This window comes from Colias philodice, chromosome 27 (assembly GCF_061535455.1).
Source record: "Colias philodice isolate Cphi_HAF_F1 chromosome 27, ilColPhil1 Martin Lab GWU primary, whole genome shotgun sequence".
Classification (NCBI taxonomy): domain Eukaryota; kingdom Metazoa; phylum Arthropoda; class Insecta; order Lepidoptera; family Pieridae; genus Colias; species Colias philodice.
Genome location: NC_143112.1, coordinates 2511879 through 2534672, shown reverse-complemented (window position 1 = coordinate 2534672; position 22794 = coordinate 2511879). Strand labels below are relative to the sequence as shown.

General features: G+C 32.3%; 1 protein-coding gene across 4 annotated transcripts in view; it reads left to right on the top strand.

Annotated features, from left to right (window-relative positions):
* The window catches only part of LOC149476527 (protein turtle homolog B-like), an 81579-nt gene that overhangs the window by 37746 nt on the left and 21039 nt on the right, over positions 1–22794 (top strand). For all 4 annotated transcript variants that reach the window (XR_016317806.1, XM_089711748.1, XM_089711752.1 and 1 more), the window contains 10 exons: positions 7784–7897; positions 9833–9918; positions 10438–10551; positions 10989–11110; positions 13249–13306; positions 14476–14627; positions 15842–15986; positions 19602–19732; positions 20728–20881; positions 21294–21388. Coding sequence is in view for 3 of the 4 variants with exons in the window: in XM_089711748.1 (XP_089567874.1) it covers positions 7784–7897; positions 9833–9918; positions 10438–10551; positions 10989–11110; positions 13249–13306; positions 14476–14627; positions 15842–15986; positions 19602–19732; positions 20728–20881; positions 21294–21388 (1171 nt within the window). In the remaining variant the exon portion in view is untranslated. The remainder of the gene's footprint in view (positions 1–7783; positions 7898–9832; positions 9919–10437; positions 10552–10988; positions 11111–13248; positions 13307–14475; positions 14628–15841; positions 15987–19601; positions 19733–20727; positions 20882–21293; positions 21389–22794) is intronic.

Genomic DNA, 22794 nt, shown 5'->3' with positions numbered 1-22794 from the left:
CATCCATACATCCATACATCCTTACAAACTTTCGCCTTTATAATATGTATTAGATTTTATCTTCTGAATTTCAATTTTTTAACTACTTATGGAAACAACAACAAGTAATATAATATTTTTATTTCAAAATAGACCAAGTTGCAAAAAAGCTTATTTTACACTATTTTTACTTTAACATACTTTGTACTGACTGCACAAAATGGTTGTCTCTTTTTTTAAAGTATATTAAAAAAAACTGTTTTATTAAATAGTAGGTATATTAATATACAAGTGATTGATTTAAAAAAAACGTTTACCTGTAATACTTACCTACTTCTAAAGTAATATCGATTTACTATCTTCTAAAATTATTCACGTATACAGAATGCCTATTCGATTAGGGATTAGTAAACTAGATACCCTGTGAAGGGTCAGTCCCTTGTCCATGTGATCGTGTCGACCCTTTCGTGGGTCAGAACTAATATCTATACTATAGGTATTCAAGGACACCCTACATTATTGACCACCTTATGTTTAACCCATATTGCCTTTTCTTCTCCACAAAATACTTATATGTTGTAACTTGTAACTGTTTTTGTATCTAGATTATGGTCACGAATAGTAATGAGGCTACTTTTTATCAGAGAACTAAGAGGGTATTTGCAGTTTTTAACACGCTTATATTAGCTTCACCTGTATGTTTGTATGTAACCGACACCTTTAGACTCGATTTTCACCCACTTTATACGGATAGATTTAATTCAAATTTTGTACACGTATCATGGATGGGTGACAATACAATAATTTCTCAATTGTTTTACCTATTTATAATTAAAATAGTTAATAGTTAGACCGAAGATTACTTAAGAGTGTTAGAAACTAGATATGGCGTTAATAGAATCAGTTAAAACAATTTATCTCAACATATATGCTCTAACGAGTACGGTAACATGTTGTTAACTTCAACTCAGTTAAGTCCAAGTTCGCTCTGCCAGAAACATGACAAGGGTGCTTGCGTTTCAATCACGACAACTTAGTCTAAGTAATACTTGGTGAAACTTAACTTTGTTAATAGGTATTATTGTTTAAAATGGTAAGAATAAGGTTTCACACTATTTAGGCGATTATCACACTGCCACGCACCACGCTGCATGTTGCGTGACTGCGTGTTTAACGTTACTTGTAAGTATCTCCGTTTGTATAGAAAACACGCACAGTCCAACACACTGAAAATGCAACCACGCGCGTACATGCGGATCACGCTCATACACGCGGAGAAACATGCATCCCCGCGCGTAGGTGCGGGGCGAGACGCAAGGTATGGCACACCGAATCCCGCAGTGCCGCGCGTCGTGATGCTCAGTATTGTACGACCACCACAGAGAACGGCGAATAAATGAGAGCCGCCGTGCGTGAATCTACAAACGCACCTACGCGCGTGAGTGCGCAAAAAACCCGCACGATGATGCAGATCTGCACTCCCGCAGGAACGCGCGTATGTGCTTCGACATGCAACATGCAGCGTGATGCGGGGCAGTGTGAGGATCGCCTAAGCATAATGTTTATAATATATATTATGGAGATTTAAAATTATTCCATGTATAGGATGATAATAAAAATAGCGATGTAATTTTATTTTTAGACGTGTTAATGTGATGTAGGGATAAAATGTGGTACAACTTCTCAAAAGTTAAGAATTTTATATGACTAGTTCTGTTTGCTGTTTTTATATATTGTTTTTAAAATACGACAGGAAAAAATAATAGCCATGTAACTCTCAAATAATGTAGCTTTCTACTGGCTATAAAAGCTTCAAATTTTCTGAGTAATTTTGGCATTCATTTTGCACATATAGACTGGGGTAGAAGCCTTTGAAAATAATGAAAAGATAAAAAAAATCGCAGTCGGATGAAACCCATTAGAAAAGGAGGGGAATATGATAAAAATGTAAGGAAAAATAAATTACGGTCAATCTGAGTTCGGGAAGCGGGAGGGGGGAGCTTTTAAGAGAAAAAAATGGTTTCTCTCGATTTCCGACAAAACTACAAGTCCCATAGAAAAAAATTCAATGGCAAAGTTGTAGGTAATTAAAAGTTCTACAACTTTTGTATTCACAATTTTTTCACATAACCTAAAAATTTAGGTGAAAAATTAAAAAAACCAAGTTTTTGGTCTTTTATTTCTATCTACTTCAAAATTTGTTTTTTTTCTACGAACTTTGGTGGAAACTTACTTTATTATGTCCCAAATACACTGTAATTTATTTGATTGAAAATATTTATTTTTTCGCCTTATTTTGAATTAATACCAAAAAAACAACCTAATTTTCAATCGAAAAGTCACCCGTCAAAATATCAGCTTTTTTCAAAAACTTGGGGTGCCTTTTATTCATTGAAATCTCTACTTTCATATGGTGTAAAAAAAATAAACACCACCATAGTAAATGTTCTCAGGAAATGCATACAAACAGTCTGAAAATTAGCTTTTACTAAATCAGGCACACTTCTTGAACTCTATATCTTCTCTTGTATCGGCTTTTCGGTAATATTTCAAAAGAAAAATAATTATCTGTTCTAAGTTTAATATTTTACAGCATATTCAAAAGCAAAATGATGTCGATAAAAACATTTCAGGTAGTTCGAGAAGTGTGCCTGATTTAGTAAAAGCTAATTTTCAGACTGTTTGTATGCATTTCCTGAGAACATTTACTATGGTGGTGTTTATTTTTTTTACACCATATGAAAGTAGAGATTTCAATGAATAAAAGGCACCCCAAGTTTTTGAAAAAAGCTGATATTTTGACGGGTGACTTTTCGATTGAAAATTAGGTTGTTTTTTTGGTATTAATTCAAAATAAGGCGAAAAAATAAATATTTTCAATCAAATAAATTACAGTGTATTTGGGACATAATAAAGTAAGTTTCCACCAAATTTCGTAGAATAAAAATAAATTTTGAAGTAGATAGAAATAAAAGACCAAAAACTTGGTTTTTTGAATTTTTCACCTAAATTTTTAGGTTATGTGAAAAAATTGTGAATACAAAAGTTGTAGAACTTTTAATTACCTACAACTTTGCCATTGAATTTTTTTCTATAGGACTTGTAGTTTTGTCGGAAATCGAGAGAAACCATTTTTTTCTCTTAAAAGCTCCCCCCTCCCGCTTCCCGAACTCGGATTGACCGTAATTTATTTTTCCTTACATTTTTATCATATTCCCCTCCTTTTCTAATGGGTTTCATCCGACTGCGATTTTTTTTTGTTTCAAAAATTATCTACTCTAGTCTAATATACGTTTATCATTATTATAACACTACTTATTCATTATTATACAAAAATCTTATAATAGGCCGTTTAGATCTATTCCTTTATGCTCAGAAAAGCTTCTAGGAAATAAGATCATTCATAAGATGATTGATATAGGCTTTTGATACCAGTGTCTTTGATACTGCCAGGATATACGATAATGTCTTTGGAAATATCGTGTATATAAATAGCCTATAGGTACCTATTCACGTCTGTCAGGATAATCCCGTAGTGTTATTATCTTTTCATTTTATTATTGAATATTACCTAGATGTTAAAATATCAACTCTGTTGCAACGAGATTAAAACAAAAGTAATAAGGTGTCTTGGAACTTGAATATAATAAAAGTTGTTGTGTGTGTTCTGTTGGCGATATTTCATCAGCAAAAGATTTTGAAAATTAGGAAAGTTTTTGAGTTGGTCCATCACAAATATATATCTGAATTCTGACCGATATTCCACAAAGGGAAACTGTACAATGTACTTACCTTTTTGTACTCTACACTTTTTTCTTTAATATTTTTGAATATTTTCTGTGTTATCAATTTATCATGTTATAGCTAACTGCGCGCGCCTTCGCCCGCTTTGTGAAAAACAAGTTGTATACGAAAAGCTTCACCAATCACTATTAAAAAAAAGCCATCAAAATCTGTTGCGTAATTTTTAAGATACATACAGCATACATACGACGGTAGATATTTTGTTTTATACTATGTAATGAAGAACGGAGTTCCTAACCCATACCTATATTTCGTAAACGTAAAGAATCAAAGTAACATTGTTTCTACCAAAATTTCTACAAATAATTATCAGATTATCCTATTTCCCTCGATCATGTGTGTCAAAGCAAAATGGACATTGACAAAGCCTTTACATTCAGGCCTTGAGGGTCCTTAGCGACCTTCTGGTGACAAAATGTAACATAATATTAAACAATGCTTTGACGATCCAATAAATAGGCTTCTAGTGTTTTTATAAAGGACACATGAACTATAGATTCGAGATCGTTTATTGGGTGTTACTGGATGAACTGATATTTATCGTTTCTTTTGGTTTTCTTTTTTATTTGTACTGTTTTTAATTTCGTTTTTCTTTCTACCATCTACTTATTAAATATCTACCATATAATCCCACTTTGTTTTATAAATAGACTATGAACCATGCTCATATTCTTAACTTGACACTATTAAAAATATAATCAACAAATTTACATAAATAGCAACAACAAATAGATTAGATAAATCATTTTTTTTAAATAAAAGAATGCTATAGGTATGTTCTCTTACAGATTTAACATTAAAACTACTACCTATAGCTACGCGTTTAGAATCGCAATCGCTTCATCAAAACCATTTATACAAGTAAAACCACAATAATTTGAGTATAAACAAAAGATTAGCCATAAATATTCCTTTGTAAAACAAACGTGGCATCAGACGCAGGCTCACCTATTATAATCGTAAAATCTTCGAGGCATTAACTGCGCATTAATCCTGGGAATGTCACTCAGTCCTGGGAATGTCACTCAGTGTTAGGGTTGCCACGCGTCTGAAATAATTATTTAATATTATATTAGTAATACCAAATTACATAAAAACCTAAGCATTTCTTATAAAAACGTCTGCGTCTTCGTCTAAAATATAAAAAATTATATACGAACACCTTCATCGAGAACCACATTATCCATTGGGGAAAGAAAATAAAATTGGTGAAGACGTATTTAAGTTTATCGCGAACAGACAGACGTGGCAGAGGACTTTGTTATATGATATGCAGGGACTTTTTTATTATTTTTGAAAATAACAAGACTTAAAACTTATTTTAAAAATAGATATTTATAGTAAAGAAAAATAACAGGAAACCAATATCACATAGCAAAGGCTGTGTTAATAAATTAATTCTAAGAAAATAGTTATCAAAGAAGTTTCTTTGTTTTATAAGACTCTTAATCTTGTAAGAAGTGTGGAGCATATCGGAGATTTTATCTGACTCAGCTTTCATTGTATAGAGGAGGGTTTGCTGTTAACGAAAGAAATATTGATCCGTTGGACGTTCTTACAAAGTTAACTTGATTACTATAAGCGTGTAAATCCTCTTGTTATTACAAGTTTACAAGTAACCATTTAGAAATCCAGTCAAATCAGATATAAACCTATATATATATGTATATTGTAATTTAAAATATTGGTAAAACCAATACCTTAGTTATTGGTACTACGTTATTACTGTAGGCATATTATTATACATTTTATTTAAATACCAATTCTCTTAAATTATTTCTTGTCTTCCTTTCAGTTTGTCTTCTTTCAATTACGTAATTGACTAACACAAGCTGTCCACCTGCGGTTTCGCTCTTTAATCAATATAATTAAGCGAAAGTGACAGCCCTATCGTTCTCAAAGCGTTCCCCAAATCACACTCACAGAAAGATGAACTTATGATTAATTATTGTAATCAGAACGTAAAAGGTAGTTCTCGAAAATGCCTCTTTAATTACCTACTCACAGCCTTTGAGTTATGTTATAACTTATTATCCACCAACACATAAATACTCCAATATTCTTAATGTCCTTACTAAAACTTACTACTCTTTCAATTACGTATTACTTACACTCGAATATCCCTACTAATATAATGCGAAAGTAACTCTGTCTGTCTGTCACGCTTTCCCGCTTAAACCTCTTAACCGATTTTGATGAAATCTGGCACGGACAATCTTTAGATCCTGAGAAAGAACATACCTATTATCAAAACACCATGCGGACGAAGCCGTGGGCCGAAGCTAGTAATCAATATAATTAAGCAAAAGTGACAGCCCTATCATTCTCAAAGTGTCAGACGCGTTCCCGAAATCACACTCACAGACAGATGTGAACTTATGATTAATTATTGTAATCAGATGTACGTAAAAGGCGGGGCTTAGCCTTTTTGTATATCCCGATATGAAACTTATTAATGTAAGCCCTTGATTGAAAAGTGGATTCATTTATTTTCCTTACGCAATATACTTGAATATGTAGGTAACTACATTCTTAATTCGAAAGCTATGTGATTTTTTTTAAATTAATTTTAATTTTATGGCATTTATATACTTGGTTCTTAATCAAATACATTTATTTATAACACTTAATTGTACAAACAAGAATTGGACAAAGCAAAAAATAACAATATTACAAAAAAGGCATCATCTTTACAAAAGGCAGCCTTATTGTTGAACAGCAATCTCTACCAGGAAACCTAGTAGATAAGAAAATGTATGAAGTTCATGGGATAGCGCAAAATAGATGATATGTATTGGTAAATAGTTTTCCTATATTACATTTGATATTGAGCTTTCATAGTTTCTAAGATACGATACACCAGGGATGGAACTTAATAACGAATTTCAAAAGGCCTTATATGCAGTACCTATATCATTTGAACAGGCATTTTGACATATCCACTTTATCATGTTAGGATATATAGGTAAAATATAATATGTATTCACAACAAACAAACTTATAACGCTAAAAACATATATTTTTTAAATGCGATAAAATGATACGATCAGGCCTTTAAAGGTAAGGCAAAACAAAGGCTCTAATACTTTCTTTAACCTTCCAAACAATATCGTACAAAAAAAAACAATTTTCTCTAGGACATAAAGCACCTTCAAAGAGACATTCCCTCGAATTCGAAAAACTTACAAATGCAAACAATGCTAAAATTATCTTAAAAGGTCCACAAAAACAAACTTTTTAAACATTTGTACTAAATGAAAGTCATATAAAACGATGCATATGCAAATGGACGCTTCGCAGAGTAACTTCATTATGTACTGAATAAATGTTATGACTCACGATGCCAGTATATCTCACAGAATAAATTGACTGTAATTGTAAATGGTGTTTGCTTTAGAAAATTGCTCTCTTGTTTACTGTATAGCTAGATAAATAAATTTAATTGAGTGCCTGTTTGTAATGTCGAAATAGGGTTATGAGATGTTTTCTATCTCATGTTATGAGATCACGGTAGGAAAATATTCATATTAAATTGCGATGTCGTATAAAATAGCTTGACATGTGATTTACGAGTATATTTTGGCCCGTGTTTATAGTTTAAAACTTAATGCATGCTGTGGGTGCTTTTCAATTCGATAATGACCAGTGTAATTAATTAATGAACCATTTTATGTGCGATGCTAAATGAAGTCACGATAGGACATTTCACATCTGTTTCTCTGATCGATTTGCTTTCAAGCACTATATTCTGCCAGGTCCGTTTTTGATCCAAAGACTATATTAACTGCACTTTGGATTCGAATAAATACAGTAATATGAATATTTTTGGCTGTTGTGTGTGTGGCAGACGGTCGTTTTACTTCAAGTAACGCTCCTCTGGCAGTATTATCCATCCGCCAAAATATTATTACTTTACCTTTGTACTACTTGTGGGGTCAAGTACCTATGATACTTAGTATATTAAGTAATAATAAAATAACATTGGATATTTTGTACACAGTTTGGACACAAGAGACGGCATAGACACACACTGGTCGGATCCTGCTACCCTGGGCTCGAGAGCATCGTTCCGGACTACCACAACACCAGCAATATTGATATTAACTAAAATAAGGTAACTAATTGAGGACATTTATTTATTATTATTTAAGAGTAAAAGCTAGTTGTTGAATAATATAAGTATCTACTGTTCATCCTATATATCAATGATAGGAATAGGTCCTCCTAATACAGGTATTAAGTAGCAAGAAGTCCAGATCCTCAATCCATTGCAATCAAAAAACATTCAAAATTCATAATTAAATAAATATTGTACCTATCTAATACCTAATAATATAACTTTGTTACAAAGTTGTTGGAAATACATATAGCCTAATGCATGTTTCTGACTATTTCAAGTCAAAGCTGCTGAAGGAATGATGTTATTCAAAATAAATATATATTGCAGTATAAAATGTGTTGTAATGAATATACAAAAGCTACTTTTGTTTAACGATCGCAGCCGTGGCCATAAGCTAGTTTAATCGTATGTAGGACACGAAATAATACGTTTTATGTTAATACAGTTAAGCAACTTTTGATGAAGTCGTAAAACTGGGATAAAACTTATAAATGAAAAATAAATAAATAATGTTGAGTGGGTGTCTAGTGGGATGCTATTAGTAAATACCACCCACTCAAAAATGACATATAAATTTATTGTTAGGCCATTCTCCCATTGCGATACGCACAGGCGATTCAAGTATCTTGCAAGTCTCGGAGACTAGTCGCCGCGGAATATCTCACATACATTTGTATGTAGGTACCGGTAGCGTAGTGTGCGAGCCTACATACAAATGTATGTGAGATACTCCGCGGCGACTAGTCTCCGAGACTTGCAGGATACTTGAATCGCCTGTGCGTATCGTAATGGGAGAATGGCCTTATACCTACGTCTCAATGATAGGTAGGTAAAGTAAATGCGAAAGTTTGTTTTTGTTGTTTTTTATGTTGCAATTTTATACGCAGCTACTTAATAAATTGACTGAAATTTATTAAGCGTGTAGGCGAAACATTTGATTCAATAGGGAACGTGAGAAAAAGCATAATATTTTATGAATATTATCGTTTGTTAACAAACTACTATAACTTTTTGATTGTAGTAGAAGAAATACTTTTTACAGTTGATTTATAGTGCGATTTATTTGTGAAAGAATTATCGAGTTTTACATAGCCTTGCCTTATACCCCAGCCACACTATGCTACTCGTCCTGCTACTCGTGCTGCTCCTCGTCCTGCTCATCGCGCTGCCGCTCGCCTCGATATTGCCGTCTGGCCACACACTGCTCTACTCGCGAGTCGCGCGATTAATCGCGAGGCTCTTCACTAGGGATGGGTCGTCGACGTATTTTTCATCAACGAGACTAAATCGTTAATCGACTAGTCGTTCAACTAGTTAAAATCTTCGACTAGTCCATGTGTAAAATAAATAACTATTATTTAATAAATTCTTAAAACAATAAATTCTAATCTCAATAAAACAATTAATAAATGTTTATGCTTTCTTACAAAAATAATTATACTCCCTAAAAAAGTATGTATTACTAAAAAACTTATTATCGTTTGTTTTTATAGTTTAAATTCAAAACATTGATCTTGTAAACCAAAAATATTTTTTTTTTAAAACTTCATTGAATTCAACTAGTGCATTGGTGAGCGATGGAATAGTCGAATCGTTGAGTGTACATATAGACGGTTAATTTAACTAGTCCGTTGATTCCATGACGCCCATCCCTAATTCGCACTCGTACTGCCGGTCCTTTGACTCGCGCCCAAAAGCCGACAAAATAGGGAGCAGTGAGCAGGACGATGAGCACGACGAGTGGCATGACGAGTAACGTGGCCACACTACGTCCCTGCTTACTTCCCTCGTCACTTCCCATACCACTCGTCGAGTCGTGTGGCTGGGGTATTATGGGTACAAAATCAACAAAATTGTTTAGTTATTGTTGACTTAAAAAAACTTATAGTTAACTTAAATAAATATACAACTAATGTTAATTTCCTACAGGCCTGAAGATAGTGGACAATACAGATGCAGGGTAGACTTCATAAAATCACCAACCAAGAACACCAGGCTTAACTTGACTGTGTTAAGTAAGTATTACATTACTTCATTGGGAATTATATGAACTATTAAGATGCGTTTAATTCATGATATTGTAAGAGTAGAAATTGAATTTAACATTTTCCCAGAAACTCATCCGTTTCTGCAATTTAACCATTTAACAGCCCGCGCCCCGTCTGTGCCAAATTTTATCAAAATCGGTTGAGAGGTTTAAGCGGGAAAGTGTAACAGACAGACAGACAGACAGAGTTACTTTCGCATTTATAATATTATAGTAGGGATTAGTAGGGATTTGTATTTAACAAGTTGTTAGTGATAAATTTAACTGTGAAGTAGACACAAGAAGCTAAACTAATAATTATGGACTGGAAAATGACAATAACTAATATAAAAGTTTAGCATAATACGTTTATTTGATAAAATTAATAGCTATCATATATTTGTTCTGTCTGTTTTGATATATTCTGTATTATTGGGTTCAGAATAGAACAAGAGCAATAATCCCAATGTTTGCTTAAACTTAAAACAATATAATGTTTGTCTAACAGTACCTCCGGAACGGCTAGTCATACTAGATCAAGATGGGGAGGAATTCCGCGGCGGGGCCATGGGACCGTTCGATGAAGGGACGAGAGTGAATTTAACTTGTGTCGCTATTGGTGGTAAGTTTATTCATTCATTAATTCGTGAATTCTTTATTAAATTATGTTTGCATTGTGGATATATAAAAAATTAAAAAGCTTCAGTTCTGTTCTGTTCTTCTAAATTCCAATTCCATTAACTCAAATATTTTAGCTTGTTTCTATTAAAATGAAATACACGAGAACGAAATTATTTTATTGAAAATAATAATTTCAATTTTTAATATATTTAATTCCCTAAGAACATAAACTGCTTAAAAATCAAATGCCTAATACATCGATCCTATTATATTCGTTATTTTGTACACACATTATGTGAACAACGAACTATATATTTAAAAAATATATAATATATACCGCCCAATTGAGAACCTCTTCCTTTTTTCAAGTCGGTTAAAAAAGCTCGTATTATATTATTATTTTTTATTATTTCATTTCAAAGTAATTTCTCTATTTAGGTCGTCCAGCAGCAAGGGTATCCTGGTGGCAATCACATGCATTACTCGCTAACTCTGAATCGAGAGCATCCGTCTCTTTCACACTACAGCGAGATTTGTATCCTGCTACTCTTACTTGCCAGGTGGGTCATAAGTAAAGTCCCAAATGAAATAAAACTTGTGCCCAAAACTAGAAAATTACAATAGTTCATAAGAAAGAGCAGTCATCTATTTCACACTACAGCGAGATTTATATCCTGCTACTCTTACTTGCCAGGTGGGTTTAAGTAAAAAAATAGGTAAAGTCCCAAATGAAATAATACTTGTGCCCAAAACTAGAAAATTACAATAGTTCATAAGAAAGAAGTTATCCATTTCACACTATAGCGAGATTTGTATCCTGCTACTCTTACTTGCCAGGTGGGTTTAAAGTCCAGAAATAGGTAAAGTCCCAAATGAAATAATACCTGTGCCCAAAACTAGAATATTACAATAGTTCAAAAGAAAGAGCAGTCACCTATTTCACACTACAGCGAGATCTTTATCCTGCTACTCTTACTTGCCAGGTGGGTCATAAGTAAAGTCCCAAATGAAATAAAACTTGTGCCCAAAACTAGAAAATTATAATAGTTCATAAGAAAGAGCAGTCATCTATTTCACACTATAGCGAGATTTGTATCCAATTTTATTTAATTTGTAACTCTTACTTGCCAGGTGGGTTTAAACTTTAAAGTCCAGAAATAGGTAAAGTCCCAAATGAAATAATACTTGTGCCCAATAACAGCACATATTAGGTACCGAATGTTTACGCCTGTTTTAATTAATGTAAAAAATAATTTTATTAAATAAATAAAAGTCACAAAGTTAAGTCCCGGATGATATAAAGCATGTCCCGAAATAAGGAAAGTCCTGAAGTAAAGTTTATCTTAAACATCATGACATTAAAACTGGTACGAGTTTACGTTATAAAGACTACTCATGTCATTTACATAACGAAGAAATGTGTTTCCTATAATAAATGACAGTGGGTGCTATAATTTAAGCCAGAAAGTACAGTCCCAAACGAAATAATGTCTCAAATTAACTAAAGTCGACAACACAATATAGTAACAAAACGAATCAGTTCTCGACATCGGACTTTTATTCAGATTTATTATATCCACCATATTTATTTCACTCAACATAATATAAAAAAACTACTTTTAGCCTCTTTATTGTGCAATATGCAACAACTATAGATCTCTTATATCCCTTTAATCTCAAAGCGGATATCGGAAGATGCATGCTACCAACTTAATGGATCCCTGTCTTCCGCACTCCGTAGAAAATCCCAAGAAAATTCGCTTTTAAATCCCTCTATTATGCTCAGTATTTGAACACTCGATTATACTGGGATAATAATACTTGTGAGTTCTAGACAATGTACTTATACTAAATATTTTATAAACATAAAATTGTAATCTTAAATAAATATGACGATAGTATTTTCTTGTTTGAATTTAAGCAAGTACATATTTAGAAATAAGAGCTGTGTCCGAAACGTCGGGATAATATTATTATGATGAATAAATCGCGTATAAAATCCGTTAAAATATTTAATTTCTAAAAAATGACGATTTCTCTTCTTTATCTCATGGCTAAAACGGTAGTCCGATGATGAATGAATGAAATGGTATATGAAATGGTTAATTCATTATTAATGGCACTAAAATATTCTCAAAAGTTAAACAAACTCAAACTTTTCAAACCCTTCTGCTTATTATTAGGCGTACCATGTTTTTATTACTATATTTAGTTTTCATATACTTACAACAATAGTCTGAATACAAACTTTTAGTTATAAACTAGCTTTTCGCCCGCAGCTTTGCCCTCGAAGTCAAAGGAAAAGCCGTGTAGTTCCCGTTCTCGTAGGATTTTCGGCGCAAATACTATTACTATGTGTTAATCCAAGTTACCATATATGTGTGTGCCAAATTTCATGAAAATCGGTTCAGTAGTATTTGCGTGAAGGAGTTACAAACAAACACACAAACTTCCGCATTAATAATATTAATAGGATTTTTAAAACATTAAACCCTTCTTAGCGAGTGTAACTAAAACTAGTTTCATTTATTCCGAGATATTCATCCATATTTGTGTTAGTATAAATTAATCTTAGAAACTATATTAGTAGTTATTATAAAATAGTAACATTACATTCCTTTTGTACGTGTAAAAGATATATACATACAAAAATAAGTTTTCATCAACTCGGTTGTAATATACACGTTTCATTTCCCAGGCTGTCACGGATCCGTCGATAGCTCCGCTTTCAGAGAACATCACTATTGATATGAATTGTGAGTTATTTCGTTTTATTATTTATACCGTTTTTCATTTGTAATAAAATATCTTTGTTTTCTTTTCTTTGTGAATGTGTATTAATTTCGTAAATGTACTTAATTATATTAATTTTTGAAGTGAAAACTTCTTTAGCGGCGTTGGGTATAAAATCTTAAACTCGCGTCAGGACACGTGACCTGATCGAAAAAGCGTAAGACGGATGTTTTTTTTTTTAGCCCTTATATTCCATGCGTAAGACGGATACCATTCCAAAATATCAAACATGCTGAACGTTAATAATCAAGTTTTCACTTCTGCCGGTACTCCCGGAGTGCAACCCGTCTTTTTTTAATTATTTAAGTTGTATTATCGACTTAGATGTTATATCACGTGACTTATCTAATATCTGTACATATTTTATTAGTGTACCATTTATTGAATTTATCTATCCTAAATTGGCCGCGCACGTCCGCTCGAAGCGTGGTTCTGAACTGAACTGAGTTGCAAATAAATAACCAAATGTATTATTTATCAAACTACCCGCTGGGTATTTGAAATGTTATATTTGTATTTTCTACATACTTCTCCGATTATATCCTCATTAATAATTATTATTTAAACTTATTAGAATACTTACTCTCAATTATTTGTGTCTTTATTTATTTACCTTTTATATTCTTCATACCTTCTTTAACAATGTCAATGTAATTTTAGATATTTTTTTCGCAATATTTATCATAATAAATTATTATTATATAAAAAAATTAGTTTAAAATTACATATTATTTTTCAGCAAATTGACATATTGAATTTAACTTAATGTAATGTTGTATTTTCCTGTTATTGAAGGTGCAGTAGACCATATTGTATTCAATTGTAAGCTATGTAAAATAATATAGACTGTATCCTTTGTTGGAAAATCATAAATCTAAATACATAAATAATATATTAAATTATAATTATAATTAATAAATAATATATTTAATTATTTATTTATTAGTGTACCCCCTCTGGGTACGCATAGTAGGTGGTGCTCGACCACTCGTAGCGGGTCGTGCAGTCGAACTTATCTGCCAAGCAGTTGGTGCCAATCCTTTGTTGGAAAATCATAAATATAAATACATAAATAATATATTAAATTATAATTATAATTAATAAATAATATATTTAATTATTTATTTATTAGTGTACCCCCTCTGGGTACGCATAGTAGGCGGTGCTCGACCACTCGTAGCAGGTCGTGCGGTCGAACTTATCTGCCAAGCGGTTGGTGCCAGACCACACCCCACTATTTCTTGGTGGAAAGGGGCTACGAGGTTACATACTATACGGGAGAAGGTAAGTTTATTGTTTTAAGTAATAAGGGAAGATATGTTTGTATATTTTTTATAAAATAAAACCGTTTTAATATATTTCTGCGCGTCTTTTTGCCATACCACGGCATTGCTTATGTCCGGAATGGCAAAAAGACACGGGTTCAAATCCCGCCTAGTGATCGATACTTTTCTATTCTTTAAAAAGTTGTCATTTATAAAGCATTTGAATGCTAAAATAATGGAGAAAATCTTGCGATTAAATGTGATTTTATTTATTTTTATTTATATTATTTCAAAGTTCAAACCAGTTTGAAAACTGCAGTAGAAAATTGAAATTAAAGATGAAAATTCAGATTATTAAGTTCTTTGTAGCAAATTTTCGCGGTTGTTTTTTGCGAGATTAAGCAAGAAAAATAAGAATTCGCGTGTCACGGAACACCAGATTTACCATCTTTATTTACCACAATAGCTTTTATTGCTCTTACTCTCATTTTCCGTTTCTCGGAAATACATTTCTTGGTAATTTCTTCTGGAATATTCCGAAATATTAAAAACCGCGCTATGCCCGACCTCATTGAAATGTTAAATTAGCGACATTTTCATTGTATTAATTCTTGGGTCTTATTTAAAACCTAGCTTTTTTAACTCGACCTCGGTCTAAGTAGTGGTCTAACTTGACCCAGTTGAAAATCTAGATTATTTGCCAGCGCTATTTTCATTAGCGTTTATATTATAGTACTTGGAACGTATGTTAAAGGCCTTTTTGCTGAAGTTGTGTAAAGAGTTCTTTGGCTATTATTAGATAGACTAGTTGATAGCCGCGACTTTAACCGCGGTGAAAGATTTCTAGTATTTTTTACGAAATAGATGGTAGCTAAGTTTGAAGTAATATTAGAAACAAACAGATTGTCAGACAATTATTTAAAGCACATTTACATAACCCGGATCGACATAATTATTTGTGCAGCAAAAACAAAAAGTCCACTTTCATGAGTCAAATGGAACCTGCATTTAAGATTTTTCTCAGTATTTTTGTGACGATACCTGTTTAAAGAATAGGCGTAAAAACGTTAATAAAAGCTGATGTATTGCTCTTATAAACACCATAGATTTAAGTTTTTCTTCAATTTCCTTAATGTAACAACTAACAGTAGGTAACATATTACCTACAACAATTTTATGGACTGTTAAATTTTTTGTTCATTACTATTTATTAATTTACCCATATTTATCCAGATATCCCCCGACGGCAACGTAACAAGCAGCATACTTACAATAGTGCCAACAGTCGAAGACGCGGGGCGGGTCATATCTTGTAGATCTGTTCAGCAAAATCTGAAACACTCGGTCAGGGAGGACGGCTGGCAAATGGATATACAACGTGAGTATTTATTTAAAAAAATGTGACAAAAAAATATGGGAAACATGAAAAAATAATTTTTATTTTGTAGTAGAGCTTTCATAATTATTATGTTTGTGTTGCTTTTGGAAACGTCACTGACGCTAAATTTAAAGTCGTAATTAAAAAGTTTTTGGTAGTCGTATACCAAAAATAATTCACTAAATTTTTCTATAATTTTATGTGTTATAAAAATGGCTGAATAGTGCGAATGAAATTTGGCATATAAGTACATATAAACTGAATGACATTTTATCATATAACTTTATCATCAACATCATCACCCAAGAAGCTTATTCATCACCCTATTTTTATTTCTCTTTCAAGGACACAGCCATCCAATCCTTACCCTTAATCTACCATTAGGTACTTTACAATAAATACTCCACTATCTAAAACACTTCTAGTTTCAAAATACCCGCAATTTACTCCTTTTGTTTTCGAGTAAAAGCGGTGCGTTTGACGGCTTCGAAGCGCCTATAAATAAAGTATGAAATGCTGTGCGGTTGTAAAATGGGGGTATTTTTTAATTTATTTTGCGGTCGATTTATCTGCACTACATTTAATTTGATTTGAGATTTTTGCTTCTACTTTTCTAGGTCTTATTTGTCAATAAATTTCTAATTCTATAATCGGTTGTAATAAAAAATACGTGTGGCACTCGAGGACTGCCGCGGTAAAGCTATTCTGCATCGCTGTGACGGTTGGAGTGTGGTGTTAGGTTTTTTCGTTACGGAATTTTTACATTCGGTCGCCGCGCTCAAAGTCTGAGATAGAAGCTATAAATGCAATAGCTTAAAAATTTGCAGGATATTAATGTTTTTGCTTACACCGTTTCGTTAACCTGACCAATGCAGTCCTGAAAAAAATAATTGTTCTTATGTTAGAATGTTATGTACCTATACATTTGGATATGTAATGCTCTAAATACTTTGAATTAATCACATATAATTTGATCTTTAAATCATTCTTCGGCATTATGTTATTATTAAAGAAGTTTTACGTCCCCTTGTTGGTAAGGGGCAAGTATTTCACATCAGTTCCATTGATCATTCTTTAAGATTGAGACCGTGTTTTTGTTGGCTAGATTTTTTATTCCCAGATTGAATAAACAGCTTAATGTAGTACAATATACCTAAAGGTTATACAGTAACAAATAGTTATTGTACTACAATAATTTTGAAGTTAATTTCGAACTACAAATTCTACAATAAATATTCATTGTTTATCTTTATTTATTCATAGCTTTGATGCTTTTATATAAAGGAAAATGATCTCTTTGTTGAGCTAATCCCCTTTCGTGGTATTATTTTGCTTGTCATAAATTATAATAATATGATAAATTATATTTGCTTCAGTTACTTGTTGTGACTATAAGTTTATTTAATTGTGTTCGATTTTACGATAGTATTTGCTGTTATTAAGTAATTCAGATATTAATATAATATCCATTTTATTTTGTCTTGCTTCGATTACATTTTTATTGAGTGAGTTTTCGAAAATTTTATTAAAAAATACAGCTTTCTTGCTTATATCAAAGTTTATTAGTTCACTATTACTTGTAAGAATACAGACTACAATCTATCTCTGTGCCAAGTTTTATACGCCTTTTTGCACGCCTCATAAGCGAAGCGTTGAGGTGGGTACTACTGTCACTTCGCGCAAAACATCTGATTTTTCAAACTTAAAATGTCTTTATGTATCATACATTGCACTTGTAAGATAAAACATACACACACATATTAAGAAAAAACACTATTTTTAACATTCATGATATTTTTGATGTCATTTTTGTTATTTAAACTAGTTAAAAAACAGTTTAAAAAAGTTCTGTCTTGGACGTCCGTGTGTCTGTATGTGCGGAGGATTTTCTTGTTAACACGATAGCGACCGAAATACTTTACTAATCGAGTCTTTTTTTTTCTCTTACGCTTGAGTATGCTCAGGAATAGAACCCTTTCATTTTTCAGGGTCTGATTCGATGTGGTTTAATTGTTATTAAATAAACAAAAATAATAATTAATAAATAATTATTAAAAAAAAATTATGAGGCTTGCACTTTTGGATTTTCCAAATTATTTGTATATTATGTTAAATGATTGAATTTTGAAGACAATTGGTTCACAATGTTTTTCATAAAATTCCAAAGAAAAGCCATTACCAAATTAACCACTACTTTACGAATAAGATTTACGTTAAGGGGCCCTGCTCCGAAATGTATGTTTCTAAATCATGGTTTTTGGATAGAAATCATCATATTTAAAATCCTAAAAAAATATATAGCACAGATAAACGTTTGATCTAGTGACTTTTTTGGATAAAAACACAATATTAAACATTTGACTCGATCAAAAAAAAATCAGAAGTAACATCGATTTTAAAAGCATAATCAGTTTTATGAGAATTAGGGGAACGCTATGTTTATGAAAATTTGACATTTCATTTACTAATCAGGTTTTACAGGGAAATTTTTGGATAGATTTTTAATTTAGCCCTTATTTTTTTCTATATAAAATATAATGCGTAAAATGCGACTCGCGCGCACCACGTCAGTGCAGCCAGAGTCCAGCCGGACGTTATCGAGGGAGGACCTGTGCTAGTTTTGCTCCCGACCACGTTGCAGTCGCCGTTCGCGTATTAGAACCGAGCGGCGAGTAAAACGGCGAGCATGTCACGGTATAAATAAATCAGTAGTTTGATTTTGTTAGTTATCCTAGGATTATTGTTGTAAATATAAATTAACTTCTTATTCTATACTATTAAACGAACAATATTTGCATATTAATATATTTGTTTGTAAATACAGTGTGGAAATTTTCGATGGGCCCTGGGTGAAAGTACTAGAAATACTGGAGATAGCAAATTTCCTTTATTTTTAAAAATAAATAGAACTGCATTCAAAGATTTTCAAAAATTCAGAATACACTAACTTACTTATTACATACTTATATTCAATTATTATTTTGCCTTTTTTATTTGTTTTACTTTTAATTATTATTACCAATATTTTCAGAAGAAAATAAATTAATGTATCCAGAACGAGAGTTTCATTTTAAACTTTAAATGTATGTATAAAATAGACCAAAAAATTTTTACGAGAAATTAACAATAAATTATCTTTTATATTGTTTCTATCGATTTGAATAATAAAATAAAATTTGAAAAAGGAATGTTTCCTTTCAGAAAAATTTGCTATCCCTAGTATTTCAAGTACTTTCCATTCAGGGCACATCGAAAATTTCCACACTGTATATATACAAACAAATATATAAATATGCAAATATTGCTCGTTTAATGGTATAGGATAAGTAGTAAATTTATATATCAACAACATTCCTACGATAGCAAATAAAATCGAACTACTGATTTATTTATACTGTGGCATAATCACCCGCCTTCATAGGTCACCGGAGTTCATGCCGCGCCGGCTCCTGCGCAACGCGGGCGCGAGCCATCTCAGTGCCTAAAATGCCTAAACTTTCAGTACAAAGGGCTCTTAAGAATAAGAAGACAGCTAGTTTATAATTTATTTCATAAAAATCCAAAGAAAAAATAATTTATAAAATTACCCGCACTCACAAAAACTTTTTTCTATAGATGTGCCAATACCAAAGTTAAAACTCGGTGCCAACTTAGACGCAGATAATATAATGGAAGGATCTGATGTATACTTGGAGTGTAGTGTACGAGCAAACCCGCCGCACGATCATGTATATTTCACTTATAATGTAAGTATTTTTTTAAGTTATTTATATCTATCTGTACATGAAATGTTAAATGTGCTGAATATCATTTATGGATTTTTTTAGTTATTACACGTCATTATTTATTCGATAGTTTTTAGGGTTCCGTAGCCAAAATGGCAAAAACGGAACCCTTATAGTTTCGTCATGTCCGTCTGTCCGTCTGTCCGTCTGTCCGTCTGTCACAGCCGATTTACTCGGAAACTATAAGTACTACAGTGATGAAATTTGATGGGAATATGTGTTGTATGAACCGCTACAAAAATATGACACTAAATAGTAAAAAAAAGAATTGGGGGTGGGGCCCCCCATACATGTAACTGAGGGATGAAATTTTTTTTTTCGATGTACATACCCGTGTGGGGTATCAATGGAAAGGTCTTTTAAAATGATATAAAGTTTTCTAAAAAACATTTTTCTTAAAGTGAACGGTTTTTGAGATATCAGCTCTCAAAGTCGTAAAAAGTATGTCCCCCCCCCTCTATTTTTATAACTACGGGGTATAAAATTCTAAAAAAAATAGAGGTGATGCATGCTAATTAACTCTTTCAACGATTTTTGGTTTGATCAAAGTATCTCTTATAGTTTTTGAGATAGGTTGATTTAACTGTAATTTATTATATTTGCTGCTACGGAACCCTTTGTGCGCGAGCCCGACTCGCACTTGGCCGGTTTTATTTTACTGTCTGTTAATTATTACGTCTAATTTAACCGTCTGCGTATTATTAAGTGCGTTGTAACTGTATACATAGCATTACGTGAACTGTCTCCGTATAATTACATACACTGTTACTACGTATTATTACGTATACAGTAGCTGTCTGCGTATTATTACGTGTTCTGTAACTGTATGTGTATTATTACGTGCCATGTAACTGTCTGCGTATTACGTGCACCGTCTGTGAATTATTAAGTTTGCTATAACTGTGTTTCTATAATTGTTTGTTACGTGCACTGTAACTTTAATATTTCTCGCTCAGGGTGTAACAGTAAAGGGTAGCGGGGGTGTGCTCGTCTCGCGGCAGAGTCTAGTTTTGCAGCGAGTTAGCAGACAACGTGCGGGCGCGTATGTTTGTGTGGCCCGAAATGCGCTAGGCGAAGGGACTAGCGAACCCCTGCATTTGGATGTTAAATGTAAGTAAACATACTGATATACACATATACACGTAATATATATAATAGAGTACAAATACATATGCATTTCAAATAGTATTAAAAATTCCCAACAAAAATTCATTATTCATATAACGTCACAAATAACAAGTCACAATCACACTTAATAATTGCCCGCTTCAATTTTGTGAATTTTCAAAAAAGACACATTTATATATATTGCATATTGACTTATAATAAACAAATAGACTCACAATCACGATTAAAAGTTGTCCGCGAAACTCTGCCTACGTTTTAGGCAGAGTTTTCTAATACGCGAAATATTGAACAATACTACCATGCATTAAGGTGTTAATTTCAGTGAATGGATTATTAATCGTGACTCGAATTTCGACATTTCTTCAAAAATACCAAAAAACAAATTATTTCACAGTCAGTCCAGTATGTTCGCGAAAAGATGGTACTGCGTTACGAGCGGCTCGTGGTGAAACTGTCACTATACAGTGTGATGTGGATGCTAATCCTATGGTGAGTATTTTATTTATATACGTATTTACCTGTTTTATAATATGATCTATAATTTTGTAAAAAAAAGAAGCGTGTGTGCCGAGCACACTTGTCAGAAGTGAAACTTCTTTGGCAAGATTCAAAGACACAACGATACAAAATCGTCACCTTACTCCATGATGCGACGTTAAATGTTATTCTCAACGCGCCTAAAGAAGTTTAACTTAAAAAATATATTAGCTATTTGATGATTTTGGATTTAGAGTATAAGACATTTGAGTTTATTGCAACATGGATAATGTAGTCTAATCATAATGCCTTTTGTGTTTTTCCTATATTTTAAGGGTTGCCTGGCAGAGATCGCTGCCTAGCGATAAGGCCGCCTTTTGCTTGTTTTATATTATGTGTTGTGTGCTTTTGCATTTGTATTTATTTATAAGCAATAAAGAATTTTCATTTCATTCATTTCAATGCCTCTATTTTTTGTTTATCAGTACGAGTATATAAACAGGTTAATAGACTTATCACTTCAGAATTTAATAATTGTATAAAAACACTGTCTTAATAATTGTAGCTGTCAAAATGACGTTACCCGCGTATACACACTTATGTTATTTTCATACAAATTTATCAATGATGGATATCAACTCAACACATTTTATACGAACTATTACAACACCAAGTAACAATTACAGCCCAAAGGAACTTGTATCAGTTTAGTTCATATAAAATTAATCTCACAAGTTCTGATATACTCAATATTGCCAATTTCTCTATAATTTTGAGGCAAAGTTCAAATTCGTGATCACAAATTAATGCGTGTTAAATCGAAGTTAAATGCATTTGGGTCAAATACATTATACATTTATTTTGAAAGGTGGACAAATTATTTTATCTATGAACTATTTTTCAAAAGTACAATTTTTACTGCTTTATTTACCTTCTTATTAATTTAAGTAACATGATGATGGTTAATTTTTTTTTATTAATGAATAGATCGTTAATTTAATGCAATCGCATTAAATTATCGCAAAAAATAGATGTTTTTTTTTTATCTATAGAAAGTTGATGATTTTGGAAGGGAATTTAAGGAAAAATCTGCCGTTTCTTTATGTATATACCGATACCTTTTTTTATTTCATGTAACAAATGTGTCCAAAACGTTTATCCAACTACCGTACAGTGTCTACACCTCTTATTCCCATACAAAAGTACTAAATACAGCTAACGACTGTGTCACATTTCGCGTGCGAGTTAAGCGATAAGCGCTTACCCGTAATTCAGCTTTATCTCAATGTTCTTTACAGCACTTGGGTCAAGGTGAATCGTAAACTATAAAAAACGTGCATTTATTGTATTGTAACTTTTATTTAGATTTATTTTCAGGTTAATGTTAGGCTTTAAAGTCTGATGATGCATTTTTTGAA